General features: G+C 45.7%; 1 protein-coding gene and 1 long non-coding RNA gene across 3 annotated transcripts in view; one reads left to right on the top strand and one right to left on the bottom strand.

Moving 5' to 3' along the window:
• The window catches only part of LOC115100849 (clustered mitochondria protein homolog), a 58,096-nt gene extending 51,356 nt beyond the window's left edge, over positions 1-6,740 (bottom strand). For both annotated transcript variants that reach the window (XM_029619840.1, XM_029619841.1), the window contains exon 1: positions 6,440-6,740. In XM_029619840.1, the coding sequence (XP_029475700.1) occupies positions 6,440-6,497 (58 nt within the window). In that variant the 5' untranslated portion in view covers positions 6,498-6,740. The remainder of the gene's footprint in view (positions 1-6,439) is intronic.
• Positions 6,741-6,801: 61 nt separating this feature from the next.
• On the top strand, positions 6,802-16,477 carry LOC115100850. The gene is made up of 4 exons (XR_003859198.1): positions 6,802-6,940; positions 8,380-8,427; positions 10,547-10,638; positions 15,435-16,477. It is a non-coding gene; the product is annotated as an uncharacterized LOC115100850 (long non-coding RNA).
• Positions 16,478-17,958: the final 1,481 nt, after the last annotated feature.

Raw genomic sequence — 17,958 nt, 5'->3', positions numbered from 1 at the left:
ATATCCAGCATAGCTCCCTGCTTCAACGGCAGGGGAGAAGAAAAACTGATACTTCACGCATATCCAGCATAGCTCTCTGCTTCAACGACAGGGGAGAAGAAAAACTAATACTTCACGCATAGCCAGCATTGCCCTCTGCTTCATGGCAGAGAGCTATGCTGCCGCTTACCCAACTAATCAAACTTAATATTTCACTTGGAAGCAGCTCCATCACTGCTCTCTACATTAATAGTGGGGGTGAAAGGGAATTAGAACATAAGGTTACTAAGAGCCAAGAGAAACAGATAAGTTTGAGAAAAAATAAGTGTAAGGCTTGCTGGGCAGACTGGATGGACCGATTGGTCTTCTTCTGCTGTCATTTCTATATGTTTCTATGACTACCACCAAAAAATTTCTGAAAACCTGGCTCTTTAATAGGCACTTGGGGATATAGCATCAGGAGATCGTAATTAACTACTCTGAACTTTCCCGCACCTAGACAGTAAGGTTACTACAGATTCTGTTTGTTGATTTGCTTGTTTCTATGTATGTAGTAATTGGTTTGTAAACTGCATTGAGCTTCTGCGATAATGCGGTATAGAAATCATCATTTAATAAAATAATAAATAAATGATTATTCCAGGCCCCAATCAAGTCCTAGCAGAAATGGCACCGCTGGCACTGCTTCAGAGACGCCATCTACCCATGGAGGTTTCTCTCATCTCCCACGTCAAACCCTAACCCTCTCTCTCACTCAGCTCTGGACTTCTCTTATCTATCGCAGGACTCGAGTTCTCTGTAATGACTGCTCATACAGACCTTGTAAACTGCAGCAGACACTTTCAGAATCGGGGCAGCTGCTGGAGAAGCCAGCACTTGGGAAGGGGTAGCTTTCAATGCCTGTCTTCCCTTTTGGGCTCACTAGCTTGCAGACTCTCACACTGACTCAAAAGGGCACCATGGCACCCTCGCCACCTTTGCTTGGGCACCCAGTACTGTCGCCCTCCTGCCCACCCCCTGTGATGTCTCTGATAATAAATGAACACGTTTCTGTTGATAAACTACCATAACCCTCGTTAGGGAATGGACAGGAATCATTTTATTTTATTTTTTAACAGACATTCTTCAAGCAGGTGTTACTCTGCCGAGTTCTGCAAAACTATTAAAAAAAAAAAAAAAAAGATCCTCATGCATGTTGTATCACATCTCCGAGTGTTTAGTATCTGTCTTGGAGCAGAAGGGACAGCTGAAATCCCAGCTCAATGTATAAATTGTAACATTTCAGAACAGATTGTTTCTGCCTGAAGTCAGAACTAAATAATTCATCTTGCCAGACAGTTTTTAAATGTCTGTTAAGATAAGATACCCAAAGGTTACATTATTATGCCCTTCCCTCCATTTTTATATACACTTTGGAGGTGAATTTTAAAAGCCCGGAATGCACAAGTCAGTCGGGAATCGCATGTGCCGAACCCTAATTTTAAAAAGTGCCCAGATACATGCATAAATGCTGCGGCACACGCATCACAAACTTTTTTTTTTTTTTTAAAGGGGCGGGCGTGGGTGTTTTAAGGCGCGACTCAGACGTGCACGTAAATACTTACGCAACCCGGAGCGCGCAGAGGGCCCCTGCCGCGTAACTTTGCTTCTGCTGTGGATGCCGTGTAAGTTAAAAGGCAGATCTGGGGTCCAGGCTAACTGGGGGGAGTGAAGGCTATCACTATTGGGGAACCTCTCTCTCTCTCAACTGAACTGGGGACAAACTGGTAAAACTGGGAATGGCGTTGGCGTACGCAGGATTTATGCACACATGCATAAATCCTGCGTAGTGCACCTGTGCATGCGGCCAGGCTTTTTTATAACGTGCGTCTATGTTATAAAAATGTCTGCACCCCTGGGTGTGCACTTATTGTATGCGTGCAAATGTGCACCCACGTGCCAGTTTGATGGTTATCATCCCTGCTTTTAAATTTTCCATGTAAGCTCTATGCATTTTTTTGTCTAACCTTTAAAACCATTTAGCTATAAAAATGTCAATAGAAAGTGACCAGGTACTGATGGGCACCTGTGAGATAAACTACGTGCCAAATACATTACAGAGATTCTCTGATAGGGAGGGACAGTTTTTAAAGAGTATTTACTCACTTTAAAAAAATGAGCCTTTGAAAATTGAACACCCCAAAAGTATCTGCAAGAAACAGGGTGTTCTGAGGAACGGTCAGAGGTGGTCAGGAGAGTGAGAGCATATCCTGAGATTTAATTCTCAGATTTCCAAGTCTTCTCTGCAAGCCCGACCCATACAAAGAGCAGGTGCAAACACACTCAAGGCACTTTTGTACCTGTAGATCTTGCTGGTCGGACTTTCAAAGGGAAATTCTGCTGGGAGTTTCCTTTTGGAAAAGGAGCTTCAGGTCTGTAGGTTCAAAGGGGTCTGCAGCCCCTGTGAGGAAGCTGAGCATTTTCTCCCATTAGGTCCATGGAGAAAATACTGGCCCAGAAGGTTAAGAAAATCAGAAGTGCATGCAATGATGTAAAACCAAAACTAGGATACTCTGCCCCTTTTGGTATGGCGCTATATGGTCACCCTCCTAAAATTGTCTTTGAATTCAGACATATCCACAACAGACCTAGGAGGGCTTCCTCCCTCCAGAGAATATATACAATTTAATAAAAATAGATTACCAGTTTCAGAATCCATACTTTTAGTACCTTTGGTGCACCCTTTAGGACAGAATTTCGAGTTCAACAATGCCGAGTAGAATCACACCTAGGTATCTGCATAGCGCTGTGCTCGTCCTGTAGTGCCACAGAAATAAATCGTAACAGCATCTGCATTAGCTCCCAGTGTATTACTGAATCCCAGTAAAACTCTATTCTCTGCCTTTAAAGCCCTTAAGGGCAGTGTTCCCCTGTATCTAAGCTGTTGGCCGAGGCCTCATGTACCCATTCACTCATTGCCGTCAGCGCTACAAGCCCTCCTGGTTACTCTGTCACCAAGGAAATGCGACTTGCCAGCGCCAGGGCGACTCCACACCACTTAAAATTCATTTACTTACAGAATAGTCTTTAAGAGACTATTAAAAACAGGGTTTTTAAAGTTAACCTTTGGATCATGAGTCCTGGCTTGATCTTTAGCCTGGTTTGTTAGAATGCTCTGTTAGGGCTTGTTTCTATGAATTTTTTTTATTGTACCTGATTTTAATGTATGTTGGTTCTGTTTTCATGCATTTTAGGTTCATATGATTATCATGCTCATCATCACTACATTTATCACCTTATAAAAAAATCTCAAAGTGACTTCCAAGATATCAACTAAAAACATACAATTTAAAACACCGGAACCAGAAGGCACCATTCAAAGCTTAACACTTATTGACCCAATACTAGACTAGCCCACCATTAGCTCCTCAGTGCAAGCTCACTTATCAGGTATCAAATTTACCAAGAGCTTGGGGGAACAGCATGCCTTTAAGGCTGTCCAAAAACTTATTTCTCAGCTTAGGAGGCGATTCCAACTCTTTGGAGCAAGCACTGAAAACATTTGAGAACGATAATTCTCCAGTCAAACATCCTTAATGGTCGCAGCAACCAGCAAGTCTTGCTCTGATGAACGCAATGCATGGCCTAGAACTTACTTCTGAATTGCTTTTACAAGGTATTACAGAACTCGACTGTTCAGTACCTCAAAAAGCAACACTAAGGGGCAGATTTTCAAAGGGTTACACGCGTAACCCCCGAAAAGCTGCCCCTTCTACCCCCTGCGCGCTGCCGAGCCTATCTTGCATAGGCTCGGCAGCGCGCACAAGCCCTGGGACGCGCGTACGTCCCGGGGCTGTGGGCGTGGTTCCGGCCCAGGGGTGTTCCGGGGACATGGCCACGGCCTCTGGACCGGAACATGGCGTGCCGGCAGCCAGCTGGCGCGCGCACAGGTGTAACATGTAAAATAAAGGTGGGGGAGGGGGCCGGAGGATGGCTGCGTGGCTCAGCGTGCGCAGGCTGCCAATTTTGTACAGCCTTGCGCGTGTCGACCCTGTATTTTATAACATGCGTGTGGCAGCGCACGCATGTTATAAAATCGGGAGTAGATTTGTTCGCGTCGGGTTGCGCGAACAAATCTACTCCCGCGTGCACCTTTTAAAATCTACCCCTAAGAGTTTAAACTGAATATGATATTGAACTGGAAGCCAATGCAATTCCCAAAGTTTAGGAGACACGTGGTCACTTGCTTTCAGGGTCCCCCAGTCAATCTTGCTGCAGTATTGTGGATTAACTGGAGCAAAGGTTTTTTTAGGAAGACCCAGAAAAAAAACATTTCACAAATGATGATGATTGCAAATATAGTTTTCTATTGCCCTGAAAGACCTGGGGGGGGGGGGGGGGGGGGTTGTGTGAAGGGATTGATGAGATAATGGAGCCAGAAGGGAGATGAACCCAGATCAGGACCAAGTTCCAGCCAGTGCAACATGTGGCACTGTTGTCACTTTGGTGGCTTTCAGAGGCAACTCACAGATGTAGTAAAAAAAAAAAAAAGGCATAATTGGATTATGAAACTGTTAATTCCTTTTTGTTAGTAGTAAATATAATTCTAATATATTATATTTATGTTTATGTTAATAATTTAACTTTTATTAATGTTATTTAGCTTTTTGCTTTGTTTAAAATTTCATTATTGACGTTTAAATGTATTAGACTAAGGAATTTTACTTCCTGCTTATTCTGTTTCATTGTAAACCGGTTTGATATGCATTTTATGCAGGAAAATCAGTATAAAAAAAAACTATAAATAAATAAATACTCCATATTTTGTGAGCCAGTCCTAGTTTTTCCCCTCTGCAGAGAGATGTAATTCTGATTTTCCTCAGAAATGTATGGCCCAGATATACAGTGCATTTTCTCCTTGGACGTAAAACTATGAGCTAATTATTTATTTAAAATGTTTATATACCACCTTTACAAATAAAATGTGCTCAAAATGGTTTACAGTAATAAAATAAAAGAATAAATATAAAATTATAAGAGTAGTAAGAGGCATTCTCCCATATCATCATACACATGCCATCATGGCCTGAGAAACATTTTGAAAATCTTAGTGGATTGTTTTTTTTGACAACTGCCTAACGTTTAATCGGCTGTCATCAGATGTGTCTCTCAGGTGAGCTGAAAGGAGGAGGGTCCCACCCTCAGAGGATCAGCTGAGCTGGGGGGGGGAGGGGAGAGGATCATTTGATCAGGGAGGTGGCCCTCTACCTGCTCACAGCATTGCCCCTCCCCCAACTTATGCTTCAATCAGGGATGGGGAAGCGGGAGACAGGTGCATACACGTTTATACCGTTAAATTTACAGGTGGCCCAAAGATATTTCTGGACAGCGGGGCTTTTCTGTTTTTAACAGGCCGACTGCAAATTTATAAACAACCTTGGGCCACCAGAACACAGTGGCTAATGGAGCCATTGCATTCTCCACTGTGTCTTAATGCCTCTATTCCCTTCTTCACCAATTACCATCATAGTTTATCTCAGTTTTCCAATAGATTAGTTCAAAGGGTGTAGAACACATCACATCTATCAACTTACTGTCTGTGTTATTCATCACAATTTATCATCCAATACATAGAAATGAGACATGCTCTGTACTGGGTTGGGGGAGATTCCAAGACATAGTGGAGAATGCAATGGCTTCTTTAGCCACTGAATACCAGCAAACGTCTTTATTAGTTTGATAGTTTCTACATATATGATGATAAATGATAAAGTGTGGTGAGGGATAAGTGAAATAATATTTCAGCAAGTAGGTATATGCCGTTGGGGTGAGATGGGTGGTGGGTAAAGAATTATGGCTATTCAAGGGTTAAACTCTAGGCTTCCTCTGTACAGGTGCCTGAGGTAGGGGAGAACACCAGTGCCTGTGCAAAGGTGACCTTGTACATGCACAAACTGACCCACGTGGGTGCCTACCAAAGGGAGAACAGAGGAGACACCGCAAGCAGACAAATGTAAAGGATGCAGCCGAAACAACTGCAAAGCCCTAACCTTTGCTGTTATACTTTTAACATTTTTTTACGAGGCGTTTTACTGCTTGTATGGAGAAATCATTAAACACTGAACTGATTTTTACAGTGTAACTCTGCTTGCAGATGAAGGACACTACTACCGTACAACGGTGATGCAACTATGGAGCAACTTTTTTTTTTTTTTTCAAAATAGTTTTTATTGAAACAGCAGGGATACATCTAACAAAAAAAGTAACAACCCAGCATCGAATAATTAACCAATTGCTGCAATGTAACCCTATTTCATGCTCTCCTCTGGCACCTTACTGAAAAGAGGAATACAAATCAAATAAAAAATAAACACATGGCATAGGACAGATGCTATTTACTGCACACGGTATATGATCTGCTGTCGACAAGTTCTTGCACGGGCAGAGAACTGCAGTTTTACAGGGGTCACTTTATTATTACCTTGATCATAAGGCGATGCTCCGGCTCCGTCCCCTGCTGCCTGGCTCTCGCTCACCATGCCCGCTAGTTTCCCGGTCCCGCTGGCCCCTGCGACCCGATCTCCAGCTCTCCCCGTCTGACGCTCGTGCTCTTTCACTCGGTAAAGAGGTCACGCACGCACCGAACCCCGGGGCGGAGGGTGCGTTTTCCTTACATGGTCAGCAGCTCCTTGTTTGGCACGCAAGCGTTTCCCGGCCGCCAATGAGGGCAAGAGGCGGGGCGAGAGCTGTCCGGGAGCCAACTCTGCTCGTGCTGCTGTGATTGCGGAGCCTCGAGAAGGAGGTGGGCGCACGCTTTCGTGGCTCAGGTTTCGCCAGCGGAAGGTGGGCTGCAGTACCCTTCATTGCTTCTGGCTAGCGATAAAGCACTAGGCTGATTTTAATATGTAAATCGGCTGTCAGAGGTCTTCCCGTTGCAGGTAGGGCGGACTGCCTTCCAAGAGTGACCGCGTGCATCATTTCTGTAAGCAGGCTTTCAGTTTTGCATTTGCTTTGCATTCGATTTGATGTGTTCCCATGCCCTTGACGGATCCACCATTTTGACTTTCGAGTCCTCTGTGTTGCTCCTTTAGTCATATGGATGTATCTAAGCAGCCAGGTTGATGGCGACATCGCCACTTTCTTAATACAGGAGCTGTTACTTGTGATGTGCCTATAATATAATTAATATAGTGTTGATGGGCACAGTGGTCATGGTATAAATCATCTCGGCTATGCAATTCCCCATACCCTACCCTGCAGGTTTTGTAATTAAAAGGTTAATGGACTTGTTCAAGGTCAGCGTGGAAGCTGGCTTCAGGACAGGACAGGACGACAGGAATCAGTTGAGCGAGAGAGGAGAGAGATAAGCGATTTACTACAGGTTGCAAGTTGAATAACTGAGTCAAAGGCCCACCTTACGTCACCAGTCGTAATATATTGTTTTTTCAAATGTTTTACTTTTTTTTTTTTATATAAAGTCCAGTACTTGATTAAAACAATATCAACTTTCCTAAAACTAATCTGCCCTAGCCATATAAAATATCATTGAGATATGACAGGGACACTCTCCAGCACCGTTCCCTTTTATAACTACACATAAATCCATTTTATGACAGTACAACAATTGTGGTACTTTATAGATGGCTTAGCTGCAACGAACCTTCAGCCTTCCCAGGTGTAACAGCAGCATATGCTTCATTATCTCACGACCTCTCCTATTGTCATGGCCGAGAGATGTTTCATTGTAGTCATGGGCCCGGTGTTGGCAGCTGTGGACTTTGCATCACACAAGGTGTGATGCACCTGAGTCTCTGTGGTTTGTGGGGAAATAGGGATAACATAAAGGACTTTTTACTTAATTTTACTGAAAAGGAGAGAAATCACAGGTTTCATGTTTAATCTTTATTAAAATTGTATGAATCAAATTAAACAATCATGTTTAATCTTTATTAAAATTGTATGAATCAAACACCGTTCTAGGCAATTTACAGAAAAACATGCATAATTATGCTTCACAGGAACAAACAATTAAAACACAAATATAAATAGGATAACTAGCAGCAAATAACTTAGTCATCTTAACAGGAAGCTTACTCAAAGAAACAAAAGCTGAATTATAATGTAAATGCTAATCTGAATAAATGTGTCTTTAACTCAGCTTTACATTTTGTAGTGTTCATCTCAAGCTGCAAGTTTAGAATATTCTAGAATTCCAAAGCAGTGACTGAGAATGGGCTTAGGTACTCTAATAATACTTTTCTTTTACTTTCCCAGGTTTCTATTGTTACGGAACCAGTTCCTTTGTACGAATGAAAGAATTACTTCAGATACATATAATGCTAAATTCAGAACTCTCTCTCTCACTGCTTTTATTTATGTTGTAACCATAAGAATTTGTTTGTGCTGTTTCTTCCCTTTTAGAAGCTTCAAAAATTGGGAGGAATGTGGAAAAATCAATCATTGTCTCAGGTAAATGTTAATATAATGTTCACTGTGTGTGTTCTCTTTATTCTCTTTGGGTTAAAGCCTGTTTCTGCTGGTGCATGCACACTTAGCTTAGTCCACTGAAGGAAAGGGCTGCGTGGGGGTGTGGCTTTGGCTCACTGATACCGTAGTTGGTGCTGGTGGGGGCGTGGCTTTGGCCCATTGATAGTTGGTGCTGGTGGGGGCGTGGCTTTGGCTCACTGATAGTTGGTGCTGGTGTTTGCAGCTGGTGTGCCAGGCTTAAGAATGCAGCACAAGTACACTAGATGGAGCTCTTGCCCTTGTGGATCAGTTCCTGGTATTCTTCTCCCTACTCTCCTGTCTTTCCAACTCAAAATGAGATACTATTTCCCTTTCACTGTTTATCTTCGGGTAGCTACTGTGCTCACTGGAGGACCAATGCAATAAAAATGCGCCAAAAGCGGGTGTTGAGTGTTCAGCGCCCGCTTTCCTGATGCACACCCATGCACTTCTTCCGGGGTCACCATGCAATATTTAAATTAGGGGTCACGTAGCCAAGGAGGCGCTAGGGTTGATTGCGTGCCCCTAGTGTCTCCTTGGCAGCGGGTGCCCAGGAGAGGGCAGCTGTCCATGGGTTAAGAAAACGGATGCTGAATTTCTTGGCATCTGTTTTCCTAACCGGCACACAGCCACAAGTTCAGAAACAGACACTGCTTAACTGAGCTTCCGTTTCCCTAACCTGATCACTGGAACTTTTTTTTTTTTTTTTAATCTTTTAAACTTTTCATTCTTCTGATTTAATATCACCATAATATTAAGGCAGAGGATGTACAAAAAAGCAGTATTTTCTGCTTTTCTGTACAACTTTTTGGGATGCTCAGAAATGAATGCCTGCCCAGAGTAGGCGTTAAATTTCTGAGCATAAAAATGTGCAGATTGGATGTAGATTTTTTTTTTTTGCATGTGGGGTGAATAAAATAACCTCATCGACATGCATTTACATGTGATGAGCGCTATTAGTTTGGCGGCATGATGGATGTGTGTTGTGGAGGCACTAATCCCCTTATAAGGGACTGTGGACACGCCTACAAAACATGCATCCTACCGTGGGTTAAACAGTGCGCTCGGCTGAGTGCACTGTTTTGCATCGGCCTTTGGGTGTCGTGTCTACAACAGCTTGGCGAACTGGAATAGCTAACGAGCTACCAAACAAGAGGATACGTGGAGTACTCCATTCGATGTTGCATTAAGGAACAGTAGCCACTCTGGAAACAAGTCACTTTATTTATGGTGTAGGGAGGAATTACAATCTCAGAAGTGTTTGAGAAAAGAGAGGTCTTATTCTGCAAGCTTTCTTTTGATCACAGCAAAGTTTATTTCTCTGTGAAATTCTGTATATACAGTAAAATTAGCAAAGGCTCTGAAAAACTTTCTGGTTTTGCCTTTAGAAATTATTGATAAGTTTGCTGCTGGTTAAAATGACACTCAAGAATCTTAAGCTACCAATTAGCTAATGCTAGAGGGTAAAATTATTTACAGCCTCTTTTGAAGGGACTCCGTACCTCTTACAAAACCTATATTACTTTTCTGCACCCTTTACTATGTTTATTTTCCCCAGAAGCGTGAATTAACTTTTGGGTTTTATTATCCAACATGAGGACTTCTCTATAGTGGATTTTGGTATTGCTTTACTCACGCTGGGTATCACAGTTTCTTTGTCTTTCAAGTCTTGTCTAGGAGTTTGTACTCTCTTGCTCAAAACTTTCCTTTAAATTCTATATTCATTCAGACTATCTAGCTATAAAAGTTAACAATCAAATTTCAGCAGGTCAAATATAATTTTACCATTAACCCTGACTACTCAGAGTTTTACTTGGGTTGGATTCCTTTTACAAAAATACTTTCCACACTTACGGTTATTCACTCTGTCCCATTTCATTTTTTTTTTTTTTTTAACTTTTCGCAGCCTTAGAGAGGAGCCTAAACGCAGCACTCCTGCAAGAAATCCAACAGGGCTCGCCCCAGTTCTAAACTGTCTGGTTTTTCTGTCCTGCTCTAATGATATCCTGATCTAAAATAGTTCTTATGGTGACAAAGTTCTCTCTAATAACCTACAGCCTCCTTCTTCTATCCCTTACTGTAGGAATCTGAAGTACTGGGGTCGTTTTGGTGACTATGAAATTCTTCCTGATGGACTTAATTCAGGAGAGGCTGGTCATGGTACACCCAGGCACGGTGAGTGTGCACGTGTGCCCAGGGATGCGGCGATTTTATTACATACGCACGTATATACACACGTTATCAAATAGCCTGACCGCACGCACATATATGCACAATTTTAAATGGACGCGTGCCTGTGCACACAAACGCCACTTCTGCTGTGTATGTGAGGGGAGTTTGAAGACACGTACGCTGACATCACCACCAGTTTTACCAGTTCGTTCCCAGTTTCCAAATCCCCCGCTAGTTTAATAACCTCCCTTCTCCCCTGTTAGCCCCGACCCTTAAAACCCTGCCAGTTTGTCTATCTTTATTTCATAACTTACACGTCATCCATAGCAGAAGTAAAGTTACACGGCAGGGAACCCTGGTTGCACACCTGTGCATGTTAATTTCAAGTTAAAATCCAGGAATGCCCAGACCACGTCCCTTTTTTAAAACTTTTCGTGTGTGTGTAGCGGCACGTATCCAGGAGGCTTTTAAAATCCGCTCAGCAAGTGCCAGTCCAACCTGTGCACGTACCTCCCAGTTGTGGTGTGCACCGGGCTTTAAAAATTCACCTGTAAGTATTCTTCCACAACCCTTCTCTCTCCATTATTTACCACCTTGTTTCCATGTTGTCTAGGAGATGGCTGCAGACTGTAATCAGAGCTGCCTTTTACAGTGGAAACCCAGACAGGACTGGAGTCAGTTTTACAGTAGCAATGTTGCCTCCAGTGGACCCACAGCTCAGGTCCCTCCTGCTCCGTGGAACTCATACCCCTCCCCCCTTCCCTCCGCCATGGCTTGGGCCTCACATCAGGCCCCCAGAAGCCTCCTCTACCCAATGAAGCCTTTCACTGCCTCCATCCCAGGACCTCCAAAGCAAAAGATAAATAATTTAAAAAAAAACAAATTGCCCTCTGGGAAGTAAAGCGCCCCTCCCCCCCCCCCACACACACACTCTGGTCCACTGCCTCTGGCCCCCTCCACATGAGACCATCTCCACCAGCCAAGAGCACCCAAAAACAGCTTCAAGACCTTTTTAAGTAACTAATATTTTTAATTCAACCCCTGTTTACAGTTACACACCCCACACACGAGAGAGCATGGACTTTTTACTCTTTACTACTGAGACGCAGTGGACAGAAAGAAGACAATACAGGAAGGTGGTCATTTAACACCTTTTATACTTAAAATAAATGTAATTTGTCAGTAGAACACAAAGGCCTAGATTCACCATTCTAACGCAGAACGGTGAATCTAGCAAAAACGGGGGAGGGGAGGGGGCCAAAGCCCGCAGAGATCGCACCACCGCGGTGTTATCGCTGCCGGCTTCCACACCCAATAGCGCCATCGTGAAAGGTGGCGCTATTGGGCGCGCTACTGGCGACGATAATGGTGCTTACCTTATCACTGCCAGCAAAGACATCGCAGCGTCCGCCTCCTCGCCGCCCCGACTCCACCCCCGGCAAGCTATCGCATGCGATAGCCGCTTATTGAACGCAATAAGCAATAGAAAATGACCCCCAAAGAGAGAGGAAATCATGAGAAACTGTGATACCAGTGACAACTTTGAAGGAAACCAGAAACCCTGGCTGTACTGCTGAAGTTTACTGACTCGGCTCATGGCTTTCAAACATCCGTATGAGGCTCCCAGATCTACCTTTGTACACCAGAAGTCCAGTCCCGGATCACTGCCTCCTTAAACTCAACAAGGCCAAGACGGAGCTCCTTATCTTTCCCCCCAAGCCCACCTTCCCCTCTTCCTCTTTTCTCTGTTCCTGTGGATAACACAGGCATCTTCCCAATTCCATCAGCCGGCAACCTTGCAGTCGTCTTCAACTCCTCTCTCTCTCTCCATCTCTGAAACACTGCTAAAACATGTTGTTTCTTTCTTTATAACATTGCCAAAATCCGCCTTTCCTTTCTGAACACAGCACCCGAACCCTTATCCACGCGCTCATCTCCTCCTGCTACCACTATTGCAACCTACTCCTCAGGTCTCCCAGCGAGCCATCTCTCCACTGCAGTCTGTCCTAAATTCAGCTGCGGGACTTGTCTTTCTCCAGAGTCGCTCTGCTCACATAACCCCTCTTCTGAAGTCACTGCATTGGCTCCCTGTCCGCTCCCACCAACAGTTCAAACTCCTCTCTCTCACCAACAAATGCTTTTACTCTGCAGCACCTCACTACCTCTCAGGGGTGGATTGGCCTATCGGGGGGATCGGGTATCCCCCGGTGGGCCGATCGCTTCAGTCACGTGGTCTGCCGTGCGCGGCCGTGACAGAGCCGTGCGCGGCAGACCACGTGATGTGTCCTGGGCGGCGAATACCCGGGCCGGTCTGACATCGTGATTCCGCCGCTGCTACCCCTTATCTCTCTCTACACCCCTCCTCGTGCACTCCTCTCATTGGACAAGTCAATCCTGTGCTCCTCTCCTCTACAGCTGACTCTGTGCTTTCCACCTGGCTGTGCCGTGTGCTTGCAATAGTCTTCCTGAACTGGTGCATCCTGCTCCCTCTCCAGATGTGTTTAAATCCCATCTAAAGACCCAGCTTTTTGAAACCGCTTGTAAATCTTATGCCTGATTGTCTGCTTTTAGTCTTGACTTTCTTTTCTTTTAACCAAGTCTCTTGTCCTATATGATTCTTATAGATTGTAAGCTCTATTGAGCAGGGACTGTCATTTGTAGGGATGTGAATCGTTTTTTGACGACTTAAAAAAATCGTCGATATTTTTTAAATCGTTAGAGTGTGCGATACAATACAAATTCCCCTGATTTATCGTCAAAAATTGTTAAATCGGGCACGGGAATTATTGGGGGGGAGGGCGGGAAAAACCGGCACACCAAAACAACCCCTAAACCCACCCCTTTAAAACCAATCCCGAACCCCCCCAAAATGTTAAATTACCTGGTGGTCCAGTGGGGGGGGGGGGTTCCGGCGCGATCTCCCGCTCTCGGGCCATCGGCGCCATTTTGGCTGCCACTAATATAAATGGCGCCGATGGCCCGATAAAAAAAAAAACCCACCCGACCCTCTAAACCAACCCCCTTAGCCTCCCCCATCCTCCCGACCCCCCCCACCCCCAAAACCTTTTAAAATTACCTGGTGGTCCGGGGGGGGGGGGCGGGGAGCGATCTCCCGCTCTTGGGCCATTGGCTGCCACTCAAAGATGGCGCCGATGGCCCTTTGCCCTTACCATGTGACAGGGTATCCGTGCCATTGGCCGGCCCCTGTCACATGGTAGGAGCACTGGATGGCCGGCACCATCTTTAAAGATGGTGCCGGCCATCCAGTGCTCCTACCATGTGACAGGGGCCGGCCATCACATGCTCCTACCATGTGACAGGGGCGGCCAGCGCCATCTTTAAAGATGGTGACGGCCATCCAGTGCTCCTACCATGTGACAGGGGCCGGCCAATGGCACGGATACCCTGTCACATGGTACGGGCAAAGGGTCATCGGCGCCATATTTTTTTAGCCCAGCTGATGGCCTGGGAACGGGAGATCGCTCCCCGCGGTCCCCCTGGACCACCAGGTATGTGTAAAGTTTTTTTTGGGGGGGGAGGCTAAGGGGGTCATTTTAAAGGGTCGGGGTGGGGTTTTTGTTTTTTTGTTTTTTTATCGGCGTGGGCCTCACTAAAAAAAATTAGTGATGTGAATTGGGATCGGAACCAATCCCAATTCACATCTCTAACGATCAGATTTCCCCCCCCCCCCCTCCACCCCCCAGCCGAACCCGATCGTTAAAACGATCTGGCACACGATTCACATCCCTAGTCTTTTGTATGTTTGTACAGCGCTGCATATGTCATGTAGCACTATAGAAATGTTAACTAGTAGTAGATGTAGATGAAGGGCTGTTATTAGTCACAATTCAGGCTAGAAACTAAGAACAGTGCCCCCACCCTTTTGCAGCAGTCAGGAGAAGCAAAACCTTCATAATCTGCGTCAGCCTCCTTTCCTGGCCATGTTCAGTCTCCTGGTCTGAATATGCATGGCTGGAAGGGTGGGAGGAGAGCTGGTGTCAGTGGCATTGGGAGGGATGGAGGGACAGCCAAAGATGAATAAAGTGTATTATGGTGGAAGGTTTAGGAGATAAAGCTAATGGTGGTGGCATCGGGAGGGAAGGGGCATGGAGCTGAACAATGGAATCAGGAGGGTGGAGGGGAGATGGGATGAAGCTGGAAAGCTGCAAAGTGCAGGCACTGTGGTAAGCGGGATTTGTTCAGCTCTACCTTTCCCGCCGTTATTCTGAAGATAGGCTATAACTCAGCATTATGGGACCTCAAACAATTGTCCTATTTGTCAACCACCCACGCTGACCCCTGCTCTTGAAGCAACATGTTCAGCATGCTAAGGGGCAGAGGCCGGAGTAGCCCCCAGTGAATGGGGCAGTTTGGTATTGCTTGTGTGGACACGCATCTGGGCCCAGGTCCAACACAGAAAAGTACAATGGGAGGTCCCAACTTTTCTTACCAAAAAAAACCCCAAACAGTACAGATTGCATTTGCTGCCTTTGCTTCGGCTGAAGTAATTAACGTTTAACTGTCTAATACAGGCTTGAGTCAGCATTAACAAGGAAAAGCCCCGCTCCTGCAGACCTGCCACTTCAAGGACGATACTTTCTCCTTCCTGAAAACATTAGGGTTTCCACAAACTACACACTCAGGCATAATATAAGATGAGATTTTCTCATTAATAACCTGAAATAACTTTCATGGGGGGTTATGGAGGAAGGGAGACCTATCCTAAGGTATATTCTTAGCATGGGGCAACCTAAAAAATGCTTACGCTCCTCTACCTCTTTCCCCTTCTTACATTTCAGAATTGCTCAAAGCCTCCGAGGTGGGAAATGCCGCTTCTGAAGATCCACTTTCTAAAGGATCATTGGTGCCAAGCAAGAAGATCTCCCCTCTGCATCCAGGGTGACAGGCTGGGGTCTCTGCCACTCTACAAGGCTGGCAGGAAATGATTTATTTTTTATGAAATTATCTTTCCATAACGCTTTATGCACACCTCACAGTAAATGAGGAAAATACAGGAATATTCAACAGCTGGAAAGAGAATGAGGAGTGAGATTAGAGCAGAGCATCTAATCTAAAGATGGGTTTTCAGCTTGGGCCAGAAAAGAGAGCAAGCAGTGGAGCATTTTCAATGTCGTGAGGTAATTTCATCCAGAGGACAAGTGCAAGAAGGAAAAAAGACAGCAAGACCAGCCCATTTAATGCCAGAGGTGTGGAGAAAATGTGCAATTAATAGCAAAGAAACGAGGTGGAGAAGAGCAATGAAAGAGCTGAGAGACGGTGGAGAGGCAGACAATGCATGTGCTTTATGGGTGAAGACCAAGCAGGCTACTTGATCAGTACCCAGTGACACGAGGAGAGATGGAGGAGTACAAGAATACCCGGGCTGGTAAAATGACTGCAGAGTAGCAAAATTCTGAAATATGTGAAATGGGTGAATACTAAAAGCTGGAAGACCAGCGAGGAGCCTACAATAAAAAACCATGCAAGTCAGAGACAACAGGAGTCACCTGAACTCAGAACTGCCACCTACTGGACTACGATGCCATGAGCCTTTATTTGTATCAACCTGGTGTATTCCCCTCCATTTGCCCCCCTGTCACCTAACCTAGCCATTGCTTTTACAGACCCTGGCCAAGAGCCACAGAGCGCAGCTCCCTCCAGAAGCCTGGGACTGGCCACTAGGTATTGTTGCTGTACAATAGCTAAGACTCCCTATCCCCTAGAGCAGAGCTTTCCAAAGTGTGTGTCGCGACACTTTACTGTGTCGCCTGAGGTGTGCCGGTGTGTCGCGCAAGCCCGGTGCACGTGACACACCGGCAAGTGCAGGGGCCGGGAACCCATGGCTCCGAGCCAGATATGGCTCTATTGAGGGCTGCATCTGGCTCGCAGACAAGTGTCGCCACACTTTCCCGCTGACCCAGCTGCTCCCCGGTCCTCCTCCGCCCGGGCGGAACGCGGCAGGACAGCTGGAGTCAGTGGCACCAGCGTGCTCTCTTCTTCCCGCCCCCCCCCCCCCGGAAGAGGAAGTGGAGAGTATCGGGTGAGTGCGCGGCAAGAAGAGGCCACGCTAGTGCGCTCAGCATTGGCCCGAAGAAAAGAAGACTGCAGCGCGACTCGGAGGAAAATGAAGAGGTTCAGCCGCGGCCGATGGGACTCCGCCTCCGCGAGGGCTGAAAATGAAGAGGTTAGCGTTGGGAGGAGGCTGCTGCCGCCGCGAGTTCCCGGGGTGGGGGTGGGGGAGAGAGAGTGAATGAGCAAGCAAGCTGTGTTTGCTCGCTCATTCACTCTCTCTCTCCCCCACCCCGGGAACTCGCGGCGGCAGCAGCCTCCTCCCAACGCTAACCTCTTCATTTTCAGCCCTCGCGGAGGCGGAGTCCCATCGGCCGCGGCTGAACCTCTTCATTTTCCTCCGAGCCGCGCTGCAGTCTTCTTTTCTTTGGGCCGATGCTGAGCGCACTAGCGTGGCCTCTTCTTGCCGCGCACTCACCCGATACTCTCCACTTCCTCTTCCGGGCCGCGGGGCCCTGTGTGTGTGTATGAGAGAGTGAGAGATTGCATGTATGTGAATGATTGAGAACCTGTACATGTGAAAGAGAGTATGTCTGTGATTGAGAGCCTGCCTGTGAGAGAGAGAGAGCATGAATGTAAGTTTACCATTGGGAACCTGTATGTGTAAGTTTGTGATTGAAAACCTGTTTGTGTGAAAGAGTATGTGTGTATGATTGAAATCCTTTGTGTGTGAGAGAAATCATGTGTATGTATGATTGAGAGCCTGTGTTTAAATGAGAGAGAGAGACCATGTGTGTCTGTGTGTGATTGAGAGCTGATTTAGGTGAGGGAGCATGTGAGTATGTGATTGAGAGCCTGTGTGTAAATGAGAGAAAGAGAGGACATGTTTGTAAGCATGTGAATGAGAGTCTGTGTGTGAGAGAAAAAGACAGCATGTATGTGTGTGATTGAAAGCCTGTGTGTGTGTAAGCGTGAAAAGATAGACAGCATGTGTGTAAATGTGTAATTAAGAGCCTATATAAGTGAGAGAGAAAAAACATGTGTATATGTGAGTACTGAGAGCATGTGTGTATAGGTGTGTCATTGAGAGCCAGTGTGAGAGAGAGCGCTGGTATGTGACTGAGAGAGGAGAAAGTTCCAAGCAAACCACCCCTCCTCCTGCTAATTCAGAACAATCTCAGGACACCTGGATATCAAACGTTCCCAGGTATGCAGAGCAAAAAAATGTTTGTATCCTTATTATTTTTCATTACTGGGTCTTTGTGTCTGCTATTTTGAAATATTTTGTTGGTATCTGGAAATGATTTATATGAG

The sequence above is a fragment of the Rhinatrema bivittatum genome, chromosome 11, assembly GCF_901001135.1.
Source record: "Rhinatrema bivittatum chromosome 11, aRhiBiv1.1, whole genome shotgun sequence".
NCBI classification, from domain to species: Eukaryota; Metazoa; Chordata; class Amphibia; order Gymnophiona; family Rhinatrematidae; genus Rhinatrema; species Rhinatrema bivittatum.
The sequence above is the reverse complement of the archived record's forward strand: the minus strand, read 5'-3'. Positions and strand labels throughout refer to the sequence as shown.